We start from the raw sequence: 14,835 nt of genomic DNA on the forward strand, positions 1-14,835 counted from the left end.
AGGAAACATGGCACAATACCTACGGTGAAGCAAGGTGGTGGCAGCATCATGCTGTGGGGATGTTTTTCAGCAGCAGGGACTGGCAGACTATCAGGATCGAGGGAAAGAGATGAATGGAGCAAAGTACAGAGAGAGATCCTTGATGAAAACTTGCTCTAGAGCACTCAGGACAGACTGGGCCGAAGGTTCAACTTCCAACAGGACAACGACCCTAAGCACACAGCGAAGACAATGCAGGAGTGGCTTCGGGACAAGTCTATGTCCATGAGTGGCCCAGAAAGAGCCTGGACTTGAACCCGATCTAACATATCTGGAGACCTGAAAACAGCTGTGCAGCGATTCACAGGCTCCCAATTCAACCTGACAGAGCTTGAGATGGTCTGCAGAGATTAATGGGATAAACTCCCTAAATACAGGTGTGCCAAGCTTGTAGTGTCATACCTAAGAAGAAAAGAGACCATCATCTCTGTCAAAGGTGCTTCAACAAAGTACAAAGTAAAGGGTCTGAATACTTAATGAAACATGATCAGTTTTTTGTTTTTTTAATACATTTGCAAACATTTCTAAAAACTGTTTTTGCTTTGTCATTATGGGGTATTGTGTGTAGATTGATGAGGGGAAAAAAATATGTAATCAATCATAGAATAGGGGTGTAACGTAAGAAAATGTGGAAAAAGTGATGGGGCCTGAATACTTTCCAATGCACTCTATTTACATTACATGACCAAATGTATGTGGACACCTGCTCGTCGATCATCTCATTCCAAAACCATGAACATTAATATGGAGTTGGTTCCCGCTTTGCTGCTATGACAGCCTCCACTCTACTGGGAAGGCTTTCCACTAGATGTTGTAACATTGCTGCGGGGACTTGTGTCCATTCAGCCACAAGATCATTAGTGAGGTCACTGATGTTGGATGATTTGGCCTGGCACGCAGTCGGCGAAGGTGTTGGATGGGGTTGGGGTCAGGGGCTCAAGTTGTGCAGGCCAGTCAAGTTCTTCCACACTGATCTCGGCAAACCATTTCTGTATGGACCTCGCTTTGTGCATGGGGGGGGGCATTGTCATGGGGGGGCATTGTCAAACAGAAAAGGGCCTTCCCCAAACCGTTGCCACAAAGTTGGAAGCATAGAATCGTCTAGAATGTCATTGTATGCTGTAGCGTTAAGATTTCCCTTCACTGGAACTAAGAGGCCTAGACCGAACCATGAAAAACATCCCCAGACCATTATTCCTCCTCCACCAAACTTTACAGTTGGCACTATGCATTGTGGCAGGTAGTGTTCTCCTGGCATCCGCCAAAACGACAGATTGTGAAACATGATTCATCACTCCAGAGAATGCGTTTACACAGCTCCAGGTTCCAATCGCGGGGAGCTTTACACCACTCCAGCAGTCGCTTGGCATTGCGCATGGTGATCTTAAGCTTGTGTGTGGCTGCTCGGCCACGGAACCCCATTTACTGAAGCACCTGATGAACAGTTCTTGTGCTGACGTTGCTTCCAGAGGCAGTTTGGAACTCGGTATTGAGTGTTGGAACTGAGGACAGATGATTTTTACACGGGACGCGCTTTCAAACTCTGAGGTCCCGTTCTGTTGTTGCTCATAGACGTTTCCACATCACCATAACAACACTTACAGTTGACCGGTGCAGATCAAGCAGAGAGGAAATTGAAGAAACTGACTTGTTGGAAAGGTGGCATCCTATGACGGTGCCACGTTAAAAGTCACTGAGCTCTTCAGAACAGGCCATTCTACTGCTAATGTTTGTCTATGGAGATTGCATGGCTGTGTGCCCAATTTTATACACGTCAGCAACAGGTATGGCTAAATAGCCAAATCCATTCATTTGAAGGGATGTCTACATACATTTGCATATAGTGCATATCATGTGGTTCACTGTTTATGTATCTGCGAATGAGTGTGTGTGTTACCTGGCCGCCTGGATCCTCTTTGCTCTCCAAGAGAGTGTGTGGCTATAGTTGGCTGTGTGTACGTTGTCTCCGCCCAGGCATGTCTCTATCTTATAGCGGGTCCTGAACACCCTCTGAATCGCCTGGCTACGCAGGGTCGGGGAGGCGGGACCTGGGGAGGAAAGAAGAATTGACAGATCAAGAAACCAATACAGGACAGCATATGCACACGCTAATTTAAAAGGTACAACGTGCCCATGCACCACTGAGGTATTAGCTGGCAAGCCTGTGTTTAGAGTGTTGACAGATACAACAGCATCCATAGATGACAGACACCGGACAGAGACACCGACACATTTCTGTCTCCGTGAGACTTCTGATTAGATGTTTTTTCTCCACCTCTCCTTCTAGAAGTCCTACAACTCAGTAGCAGGCAGGTGTGCTCTTTAACGAGCTTCACATGTAAAGACAGGAGAGAATAATAAAGGAGGAATATATATGAGTCTAATAAATCACAACTCCCCCCTCTCCCTCTCTTTAAGTTTCATTCCTTATATCATTTTGTAGATCCATCATAGGAAAGGAGAAAAAAAAAAAGAATAGGACTGTTTGTTATTTATTTATTTGGGTGTGTATCCATCATATTGCTTTATGATGGTTGAGCTTGGCTGACATGTTGTGCTGGGTAAAGGATGGCATTTGCATCTGCGTGGATCTGAAACCGCTGCTTTACGCCAATTTACCAAACTAGAGGATTTATCAGAGCCAGGAGTTAGGATGTAGCATTCAGGATCAGGCAGTGTACTGTGAAGACTCAGGTAGAGTCTGATGACTGTGGAATAATGAATAAGACTGATGATTCTGAAGATCGGAGAACTGGGATGAATCCAGTGGAAATAGAATGTCGGGACAGTGGTTTCTAATTTAAAAATTACTTTGGGATGATTCAAGAATGAATAGAACTTTGGGACAATTTCAGAATTGAAATACACAATGATTTTACAACTGAATCCTATAACTGAAGAAAAAAAACACAGTGAAAAAAAGTCTTCCAGCAGAATCTCCCATAAATCACCTTCTGTTCACTCAAGACAAACCCTGAGAACCAGCAGTAGAAAAAGAGTGTGTGGGTGACAGAAAGAACATCTCTCTCTGCTCCCCCTCTACCACACATCTCTCACTGTGACAATAGTGTGTATTCTTAATGACTGAAGAAGGAGAAAGAGCGAGAGAGAGCGAAGGAGGGGACGGACAGAGTGAGACACCCAACAATGTGCCTCTACTAAATTATCTGTATCAAATGTCTTTAATTGTTGTCATGGTAATTAGCATTTAATAACAAAGCATGACCAAGAAGCAAACAGCAGCTTGGAGGAATATTCTCTCTCTCTCTCTCATTTTCAAATGTGTATTTTTTCATATACAGTGCATTCGGATATTATTCAGACCCCTTGACTTTTTCCACATTGTTATGCTACAGCCTTATTCTAAAATAGTTTAAAAAACATTTACACACAATACCCCATAATGACAAAGCAAAAACAGGTTTTATTACAGATAAAACAGAAAAACCCAGTCGGGGCAGAAGGGCCTGGGTCAGGGAGGTGACCAAGAACCCGATGGTCACTCTGACAGAGCTCCAGAGTTCCTCTGTGGAGATGGGAGAACCTTCCAGAAGGACAACCATTCCTGCAGCACTACACCAATCAGGCCTCATGGCCAGACAAAAGGCACTCCTCAGTAAAAGGCACATGACAGCCCACTTGGAGTTTGCCAAAAGGCCCCTAAAGAACTCTCAGACCATGAGATTGGAATATGTTCCAGGATTCATCCAATGGCATTGAGGAGTACACCACCTCAGTCATCGGCTTCATCAATAAGTGCATCGACGACGTTGTCCCCACAGTGACCGTACGTACATATCCCAACCAGAAGCCATGGATTACAGCCAACATCCGCATTGAGCTAAAGGCTAAAGCTGCTGCGGGACACGAATCCAGATGCCTATAAGAAATCCCACTCTGCACTTTGAACCATCAAACAAGCAAAGCATCAATACAGGATTAAGATTGAATCCTACCACACCGGCTCTGAAGCTAGTCGGATGTGGCAGGGCTTGGAAACTACTACGGACTACAAAGGAAAAACCAGACGCGAGCTGCCCAGTGACGCAAGCCTACCAGATGAGCTAAATGCCTTTTATGCTCGCTTTGGGGCAAGCAACACTGAAGCATGCACTACAGCATCAGCTGTTCTAGATGACAGTGTTATAACGCTCTCAGTAGCCAATGTGAGCATGACCTTTAAACAGGTCAACATTCACAAAGCCACGGGGCCAGATGGATTACCAGGACGTGCACTGAAAGCATGTGCGGACCAACTGGCAAGTGTCTTCACTGACATCTTCAACCTCTCCCTGACGGAGTCTGTAGTACCTACATGTTTCAAACAGACCACCCTAGGTCCCTGTGCCCAAGATAGCGAAGGTAACCTGCCTAAATGATTACCGCCCTGTAGCACTCACGTAGGTAGTAATAAAGTGCTGGCTCGCATCAACAGCATCCTCCCGGATACCCTAGACCCACTCCAATTTGCATACCGCCCCAACAGATGACGCAAATCGCACTCCACACCGCCCTTTCCTACCTGGACAAAAGAAAAACCTATGTGAGAATGCTGTTCATTGACTACAGTGGCAAGTGGCAAGTCTAGGACCAAAAGGCCCCGTAACAGCATCTATCCCCAAACCATGACTGCTGAACAATTAATCAACTGGCCACCGGACTATTACACTGACCACACACATCCATTTGTTTTGTATACTGCTGCTACTCACTGTTTATCAGCTATGCATAGCCACTTCACCCCTACCTACATGCACAAATGACCTCTAACCTGTACCCCTGCCCACACTGACTTGTTTATAGCATCATTATTGTTATGATATTGTGTTACTTTTTATTCATTTTTTTCTTTAGTTTATTTGGTAAATATTTTCTTAACTGCACTGTTGGTTAAGGGCTTGTAAGTAAGGATTTCACGGTAAGGTCTACATTTGTTGTGTTCGGCGCATGACAAATAAAGTTTGATTTGAGAAAGATTCTCTGGTCTGATGAAACCAAGATTAGCTCTTTGGCCTGAATGCCAAGCATCACGTCTGGAGGAAACCTGGCACCATCCCTTTGGTGAAGCATGATGTGGCAGCATCATGCTGTGGGGAGGTTTTCAGCAGCAGGGATTGGGAGACTCGTCAGGATCGCGGCAAAGATGAAAAGAGCAAAGTACAGAGAAACCTGCTCCAGAGCGGACCTCAGATGGGACGATGGTTCACCTTCCAACAGGACAACGACCCTAAGCACACAGCTAAGACAACGCAGCAGTGGCTTCGGGACAAGTCTCCAAATGTCCTTGAGTGGCCCAGCCAGAGCCCGGACTTGAACACAATCTAACATCTCTGGATAGACCTGAAAATAGCTGTGCAGCGACGCTCCCCATCCAAGCCAACAGAGCTTGAGAGGATCTGCAGAGAGGAATGGGCAAAACTCACCAAATACAGGTGTGCCAGGTGTGCCAAGCTTATAGCATCATACCCAAGAAGAGTGAAGTCTGTAATCGCTGCCAAAGGTGCATCAACAAAGTAGAGTAAAGGGTCTGAATACTTATGTAAGTGTGTATATATATATATATATATATATATATATATAAAAAGGTAAAATCACATTTACATAAGTATTCAGACCCATTACTCTACTATGTTGAAGCACCTTTGGCAGCGATTACAGCCATCAATTAGCATGAAAACAATAAATAAATGCCATACTGTGATCTGGTGTAAACCTCCTAAAATAGGCCTACATGATTACTTCTTATCCCTTGCACAAATAGCCTACAGCTGTCTGTCTTTCCAGAGCTCACTGGCGCAAGGTAATAGTTGATACAATGTTTCAAGTTCCTTGCAGACAGTCCATGCATTGCCAATGCAATTTATAGGATATTTATTTTTAAAATCAGGACATTTGCTACCTGCAGGCTGCAATGTTTTTATTTATTGTCTTAATGTAGGATACTTTTAGATATTGGCAATGGCAATAGAAGTTCATTTTAGATTTGTATCATTTTGATTAACACCATGAAATTTATTTTGAGATATGAAGACTATTATAAATTAAATGAAAAACTGTTCCACAAAAATGTATATCTAATAATCATAAGTTGGCATGCTAAATGAACACAAACACAGAATCTGTGAAGGCCAGCAGCAGCACGAGTATAAGGGTCGGATCGGGAACAGGTGTTTTTCTTCTGGTTAGGCAACATTGATCTCTGGCTCCCTCTTTTTAGTAATTTGCTTGTCTTCATTTTTAATTGCAGTGCTTAAAGCATCAGACAAAGTAGACAAAGTGGTTATCGAGGAAATATTGTCATTGTCAATGGATGTAAAAACAGACTTTGTTTACTTGCTGATTGAGGTGAAGAAAAAGAAATGACTGAGAATCTCCACAGTGGTGGGGAGTTAAGACACAGAAACACTATTAGATCCACAAATGGGCACATTTCTAGGCCTACATTTACGTGCAGGCCAGGTAGCCCAGACCTACTTCTACAGTATGCGTAATCAGGTGTGCATCCTTACCAAAACTTTTTCTCACAAGTGTAGCCTTTGTTGTGCACACTGCAAAAAACATGTCCACTCTGACAATGGTAAGACTGTAAAAATAATAAATATTGAATGCATTAACAGAAGTTACCATAACCAAACAGACATTGTAGATTAGAAATGATGGTAATTAACGGTAAATGTACTACTGGTGTGCCATTCCCGCGGCCTCTGCAATGGACTAGTCCACTGAGACAGGTGTGAATCAGAGAGGTGTCTCGTGTGCCATTCATTTTCTATATTTGCTACTCGGTCGACCAACAGCATATCGACCAGTCGACTAAATGGGGTCAGCCCTACCACGCACAAATGTTAATTTTCGCACTGCTTTGCTTTATCTTGGCCAGGTCGCAGCTGTAAATGAGAACTTGTTCTCAACTGGCCAATCTGGTTAAATAAAGGTGAAATAAATAAATACAAAATAAAACAATTGTGTATGTATGAATGAGGTAAGGCTGTGCGTGTGTGTGAGGTGGTTTGGTTGTGCAGGATTAGTTGCATGGCCTTGTAGTTCCTTCTCCCAGCAGTCATCTGTATTACAGTCAGAGCTATTTGGGCCTCCTGGCAGATGACAGATAGGGCTTGTCACAGACTGCTGCCGTGCTGTGGCTCACACCCCATCCCTCTTACCGACTCCCCGCCTGTGTGTGGGGTGTGTGTACATTTAGCCCTCCCTCCTATTCCAAACAGCCGAAAACACTTCACCTAGTCCCAAACACACCCCACCTAGTCCCAAACAGCCCGAACACAACCCACCTAGTCCCAAACGCAACCCACCTAGTCCCAAACGCACCCCATCTAGTCCAAAACGCAACCCACCTAGACCCAAACGCACCCCACCTAGTCCCAAACACACCCCACCGAGACCCAAACGCACCCCACCTAGTCCCAAACACACCCCACCTAGTCCCAAACAGCCCGAACACACCCACCTAGTCCCAAAGGCACCCCACCTAGTCCCAAACACACCCCACCTAGTCCCAAACAGCCCAAACACACCCCACCTAGTCCCAAACGCAACCCACCTAGTCCCAAACGCACCCCACCTGGTCCCAAACGCACCCCACCTGGTCCCAAACGCACCCCACCTAGTCCCAAATGCAACCCACCTAGTCCCAAACGCAACCCACCTAGTCCCAAACACACCCCACCTAGTCCCAAACAGCCCGAACACACCCACCTAGTCCCAAATGCACCCCACCTAGTCCCAAACTCACCCCACCTAGTCCCAAACAGCCCAAACACACCCCACCTAGTCCCAAACGCAACCCACCTAGTCCCAAACGCACCCCACCTGGTCCCAAACGCACCCCACCTGGTCCCAAACGCACCCCACCTGGTCCCAAATGCAACCCACCTAGTCCCAAACGCAACCCACCTAGTCCAAAACACACCCCACCTAGTCCCAAACGCACCCCACCTAGTCCCAAACGCAACCCACCTAGTCCCAAACGCAACCCACCTAGTCCCAAACAGCCCGAACACACCCAACCTAGTCCAAAACGCAACCCACCTAGACCCAAACAGCCCGAACGCACCCCACCTAGTCCCAAACACACCCCACCTAGTCCCAAACGCACCCCACCTAGTCCCAAACGCACCCCACCTAGTCCCAAACGCACCCCACCTAGTCCCAAACAGCCCGAACGCACCCCACCTAGTCCCAAACAGCCCGAACGCACCCCACCTAGTCCCCAAACGCACCCCACCTAGTCCCAAACGCACCCCACCTAGTCCCAAACGCACCCCACCTAGTCCCAAACGCACCCCACCTAGACCCAAACGCACCGCACCTAGACCCAAACGCACCCCACCTAGTCCCAAACGCACCCCACCTAGTCCCAAACGCAACCCACCAAGTCCCAAACGCACCCCACCTAGTCCCAAACGCACCCCACCTAGTCCCAAACGCAACCCACCTAGTCCCAAACGCAACCCACCTAGTCCCAAACGCAACCCACCTAGTCCCAAACGCAACCCACCTAGACCCAAACGCAACCCACCTAGTCCCAAACAGCCTGAACACACCCCACCTAGACCCAAACGCAACCCACCTAGACCCAAACGCAACCCACCTAGACCCAAACGCAACCCACCTAGTCCCAAACGCAACCCACCTAGACCCAAACGCAACCCACCTAGACCCAAACGCAACCCACCTAGACCCAAACGCAACCCACCTAGTCACAAACGCAACCCACCTAGACCCAAACGCAACCCACCTAGTCCCAAACGCACCCCACCTAGTCCCAAACGCACCCCACCTAGTCCCAAACGCACCCACCTAGACCCAAACGCACTCCAACTAGTCCCAAACGCACCCCACCTAGTCCCAAACAGCCCGAACACACCCCACCTAGTCCCAAACGCACCCCACCTAGTCCCAAACGCACCCCACCTAGACCAGAACGCACCCCACCTAGACCAGAACGCACCCCACCTAGTCCCAAACGCACCCCACCTAGTCCCAAACGCACCCCACCTAGTCCCAAACGCACTCCACCTAGTCCCAAACGCACCCCACCTAGTCCCAAACAGCCCGAACACACCCCACCTAGTCCCAAACGCACCCCACCTAGTCCCAAACGCACCCCACCTAGACCAGAACGCACCCCACCTAGACCAGAACGCACCCCACCTAGACCAGAACGCACCCCACCTAGACCAGAACGCACCCCACCTAGACCAGAACGCACCCCACCTAGTCCCAAACGCACCCCACCTAGTCCCAAACGCACCCCACCTAGTCCCAAACGCACCCCACCTAGACCCAAACACACCCCACCTAGTCCCAAACAGCCCGAACGCACCCCACCTAGTCCCAAACAGCCTGAACACACCCCACCTAGTCCCAAACGCACCCCACCTAGTCCCAAACGCACCCCACCTAGTCCCAAACGCACCCCACCTAGTCCCAAACGCACCCCACCTAGTCCCAAACACACCCCACCTAGTCCCAAACAGCCGAACACACCCCACCTAGTCCCAAACGCATCCCCCTAGTCCCAAACAGCCGAACACACCCCACCTAGTCCCAAACAGCCCGAACACACCCCACCTAGTCCCAAACGCACCCCACCTAATCCCAAACACAACCCACCTAGTCCCAAACACAACCCACCTAGTCCCAAACACAACCCACCTAGTCCCAAACACAACCCACCTAGTCCCAAACACAACCCACCTAGTCCCGAACGCACAATGTGTTTAGCTGTTATTTAATGACAGCCCGTTTACAGCTACACACGTGCGTGGGGTAGAATGGGAGTACTCGCTCTCACTCCCCCACCTCGCTGTCAGGTCTATTAGAGGAAGATTGAGACCCCTGGTTGTGTGTGTGTGTGTGTGTGTGTGTGTGTGTGTGTGATGGTCTAGCAGAATAAGATTGAGACCCTATTGCTCCCAGGCCCACTCAACCAACACAACCTGCTGGGGTTTACAATCAGAGCACACCATTTATCCCACGCTGACAACACACACACACATCGAACCCATCCATCCCAAGATGACACACCACTCTATGCTGTGAAACCACAGATGATCTACTCTATTCTCTCTGCACAGCACTCAGCCAGCCGTCCCACCTCACACCCTCTACTCCTGACTGCTGTTACTTACCTCACACTCTCAACCTTCTACAAACTCCCTAAACAGAACTACAGAGTTCTACATGGTTTGGATCACTCTCTCTTCGGCTGTGATTTAGCAGCAGGCATGAATGAATGTTTTCAATGCTTTCCTATCATGTAGTAACAGCCCCTGAAACAGATCAACTCCTATAACATACAACATCTGATTGACTGCAACTGGCAAGTGAAGACGACAAGACTGTTAATAAGTCTTCTATGATGGGACAGGGGCTGAAAGTAGAGTAGATCTGCCACTGCCTGCCACTCCAGACCTCCACCTCCTGCTCTCTCTTCATCCGGTCTTCCTCAGAGTGGCATGACGCTGGATCACACAGCACCACTCCACCCTCTTAGGGATTATCAAATCATGTCATCATGGCACTGCACCACACGATGTGGAGAGTCTAGTCAGGCTGCTATCCATCCCTCCGCTCCCCCTGCCTGTGCTGTGACCCCCCACCTCTCCCCATCTAGTCCCTTCCTAAAGCCGCTGAGAGTCTGCCAAGCTACACTTCTCCTTACCTGACGGCTAATTCCAGCTAACAGCACTCCCTGTTCCCCCCAACCAGAACCACCCGGTAGACCATTAATCTTGTTATTGACAGTCAGTCTGATACCGGAGCTTCTATTCCCCCCCCACACACACACACCCCATCAGTCTCCAGTCAAATTCCCCGGGGCTCATCCTCTGATTCCCAGTGGGAATCTGATAGACATGCCCAACGCTAACATCTGACTGACTTAACATGGCCCATGCTAAGCTAATGCTGCACTTTAATTGCCTATGTGAGGATATCGTATTTAAATGCATACCAAATGTCAAGTGGTTAGCCACCATTTTGAAGCTCAAGTTACTAGGCTATACTTAAACACCCAATGCTAAGCTCAGGCAGGCACTCCCTTTACTTATAGATACATATGTAAAGTAAGTAAGAGCAGATCTCTCCTATATTAGCAGTACTCCACTGCCCACCCTGTTCCATGCACTAACTGGCATGTCTGTGCGCCCATGTCTGTGCGCCCATGTCTGTGTATGAGAGAGAGGGTAGTGGTGTCTGCGTATGACTTGAGGCCGTATTTTCACAAATACTCTATTGACATATTAGTGTATGTTTAAATGTGTGTGTTTCAGGGAGAGTACGTGTGAGTGTGTACAAGTCTCAGGTTAAAGAGGGAACGAGAAAGAGAAGGGTGGTGGGAGAGAGAGCAGGAGTGAGAATGAGGGGACAAAGACAAGGAGAGGAAAATAAAGACAGAGAGAGAGAAGAGAAGGAGAAAAGTGAACTCTGCCCTCTGTGTAGATTGACAGGTGCAGTGGACACATGCTACAGGAAGGAGACACAGCCTCTCGCCCCAGACCTGCTGTCAGGGGTTAGATGGTGTGTGTTTGTGTGACCTTGAATACATTCCTAAGGAGAAAAACATAGCTGCCTTGAGAGACTCAGAAGTGACGATGGACAGAGTTGCTGGTCCACAGTGCTTCCTGTTTGGGCATGCTACAGTATTACGTGTTACATTCAGTTCAAGTTGAAGCTCACAATAAAAGCGATATTGAGGAAAGATTAGATGAAGTGTCATAAGAGGGTGTATGAGAAGAGATGACAGATAGAAGGAGAGAGGGAAGAAGAAGGAGTTCATGATAGGGAGACCCTGGTGAGAGGTTGGGGGGGGGGTTGTCAGTCATCGCGGTGAAGCCATCATCTGTAACTCACACACCCCCGACTCCTAAACCCTGACCCATGGAGTGGGAATTCTTCCACTGCCAAACTGACACTCTCCCCCCAAGAGGGTTTGGGTAACACTTTTACCCCCCTTCAAGTTAGCTACGGTACGTTTAGATTTTTGGCCTAACACTACACAGCTGATTCAAATAATCAAAGCTTGAAGATGAGTTGGTTATTTGAATCAACTGTGTAGTGCTGGACCCGGGGCGAGTTAGAGAGAGAGAGGGTTAGGGAGACAGGGAAGAGGCTGTTCTTTCATAAGGGATACACCTTTCATGAGTTCTCCATTACACAATAACACACTGGTAAGGTCGAGACAACAACACAGCTGGTGTGTGTCACACACTTTCAGCTACCAGGTGTTGAAATGTTAAGTTTGATACCTGGTAGTTGAGGTTTGTGTGTATGTGTGTGTGTGTGTGTGTTCTCTTAGTAGGATCGGTCTATAATACAGCCCCATGCTGTCAAAACAAGGTCAGTGATAGGTGAAATGCCTAGTTGAGACTGGTTCTTTCCCATCACCTTATCAGACAAGGGCTCACGAAGGAGTAGAAGACAAGGGCTCACGAAGGAGTAGAAGACAAGGGCTCACAAAGGAGTAGAAGACAAGGGCTCACAAAGGAGTAGAAGACAAGGGCTCACAAAGGAGTAGAAGACAAGGGCTCACGAAGGAGTAGAAGACAAGGGCTCACGAAGGAGTAGAAGACAAGGGCTCACGAAGGAGTAGAAGACAAGGGCTCACGAAGGAGTAGAAGACAAGGGCTCACGAAGGAGTAGAAGACAAGGGCTCACGAAGGAGTAGAAGACAAGGGCTCACGAAGGAGTAGAAGACAAGGGCTCACGAAGGAGTAGAAGACAAGGGCTCACGAAGGAGTAGAAGACAAGGGCTCACGAAGGAGTAGAAGACAAGGGCTCACGAAGGAGTAGAAGACAAGGGCTCACGAAGGAGTAGAAGACAAGGGCTCACGAAGGAGTAGAAGACAAGGGCTCACGAAGGAGTAGAAGACAAGGGCTCACAAAGGAGTAGAAGACAAGGGCTCACGAAGGAGTAGAAGACAAGGAAAGAGAGCTATCCAACATAACTGGCTCCTAGGCAGGCAAGGAGGGAAAACACATACAGAAGACACACCAAGCAGCCTATGAGTTATGTACAAAACCCTCAGCACCTCTCAAACTGTTGTCTGATAAACACCACATGACCAAAAGTGTATGGACACCTGCTCGTTGAACATGTCATTCCAAAATCACAGGCATTAATATGGAGTTGGTCCCCCCTTTGCTGCTATAACAGCCTCCTCTCTTCTGGGAAATATTTGCACACTAGTTGTTGGAACATTGTTGCAGGAACTTGCTCCATTCAGCCACAAGAGCATTAGTGAGGTCAGCACTGATGTTGGGCTATTAGGCCTGGCTCGCAGTCAGCTTTCCAATTCATCCCAAAGGTGTTTGATGGGGTTGAGGACAGGGGTCTGAACAGGCCAGTAGTCAATTAGTTGCGCACCGATCCCGACAAACCATTTCTGTATGGACCACGTGTTGTGCACGGGGGCATTGTCATGAATATCCTTGTCATGAATATCCTTGTCATGAATGTCATTGTATGCTGTAGCGTTAAGACTTCCCTTAACTGGAACTAAGGGGCCTAGACCGAACTAAGAAAAACAGCCCCAGACCATTATTTCTCCATAACCAAACTTTACAGTTGGCACTATGAACTGGGGCAGGTAGCATTCTCCTGGCATCCACCAAACCCAGCAGCGAGCTTTACACCACTCCAACCCACGCTTGGCATTGCACATGGTGATCTTAGGCTTGTGTGTGGCTGCTCGGCCATAGAAACCCATTTCATGAAGCTCCCAACGAACAGTTATTGTGCTGACGTTGTGTCCAGAAGCAGTTTGGAACTCTGTAGTGAGTGTTGCAACCGAGGACAAATGATTTTTACATGCTTCAGCACTCGGCGGTCCCGTTCTGTGCGCTTGTGTGGTCTACCACTTCGCGGCCGAGCCGTTGTTGCTCCAAGACGTTTCCACTGACTTTTTGTCAAGGTGGCATCCTATGACGGTGCCACGTTGAAAGTCACTGAGCTCTTCAGTAAGGCAATTCTACTGCCAATGTTTGTCTATGGAGATTGCATGGCTGTGTGCTCGATTTTATACACCTGTCAGCAACGGGTGTGGCTGAAATAGTCGATTCCACTAATTTGAAGGGGTGTCAACATACTTTTGTTTATATAGTGTAACGTTTTGCTCCAGGAGAATAACCCCCGGCACAGGTCGTGACCCTAGCTGTGACCATGTATATATATATTTTTTGTATTGTTTTTCACACCTGCACTGTTGGAGCTCAGAGCTTAAGGATTTCACTGTGCACTGCAACTACATCTGGGACCCTGTGCACATGACTAAATAAAACATCTGACTTTCCGACAGATGCCCAGATGTCTGTAGGCTAATGAACTACTGCCTGACCACTCACTTTAGCGGTTAGCCTAAAGGTTAATGTAGTAGCAGTACGGACCAAAGCTACATTTGCAGAGGTCAGGGGTGCGTGGTCGGGGAGTTTAGGAAGGGGATAGGAGGCCTCTCTAGCCCAGTCAATCAGGGTGCTAATTTGGTGAGGGCAGAGGGGAGAGGGGGCTGCCACTCTCTCCTTCCCAGCCCTTTTGAAGTCAAGCAGGTGCTCCAAAGACGCAAGCCTCCAAATTAACACTCATCCCCCCTTCTCTCCCTCCCTCTCTCTCCACACACTTTACACCTTTTTCTCTTTCAGTCACTCATCTCCAGCTCTCTATTCATTCATCTATTTCTTCACTCCCTCCATCATCCCATCAACCCGCCCCCTTCTTCTCCTTCTAACACTACATTTCTAGCTCCCCTTTCTCCAAGTTAGTCTCTAACCTTCTATCCC

The 14,835-nt window shown here is 47.9% G+C and overlaps 1 protein-coding gene across 2 annotated transcripts in view; it reads right to left on the reverse strand.

Moving 5' to 3' along the window:
- LOC112251332 (zinc finger CCCH domain-containing protein 3) overlaps positions 1-14,835 on the reverse strand; it is a 143,729-nt gene that overhangs the window by 85,780 nt on the left and 43,114 nt on the right. For both annotated transcript variants that reach the window (XM_042322338.1, XM_042322339.1), the window contains exon 4: positions 1,937-2,087. In XM_042322338.1, the coding sequence (XP_042178272.1) occupies positions 1,937-2,087 (151 nt within the window). The remainder of the gene's footprint in view (positions 1-1,936; positions 2,088-14,835) is intronic.

The sequence above is a fragment of the Oncorhynchus tshawytscha genome, linkage group LG05, assembly GCF_018296145.1.
Source record: "Oncorhynchus tshawytscha isolate Ot180627B linkage group LG05, Otsh_v2.0, whole genome shotgun sequence".
Classification (NCBI taxonomy): Eukaryota; Metazoa; Chordata; class Actinopteri; order Salmoniformes; family Salmonidae; genus Oncorhynchus; species Oncorhynchus tshawytscha.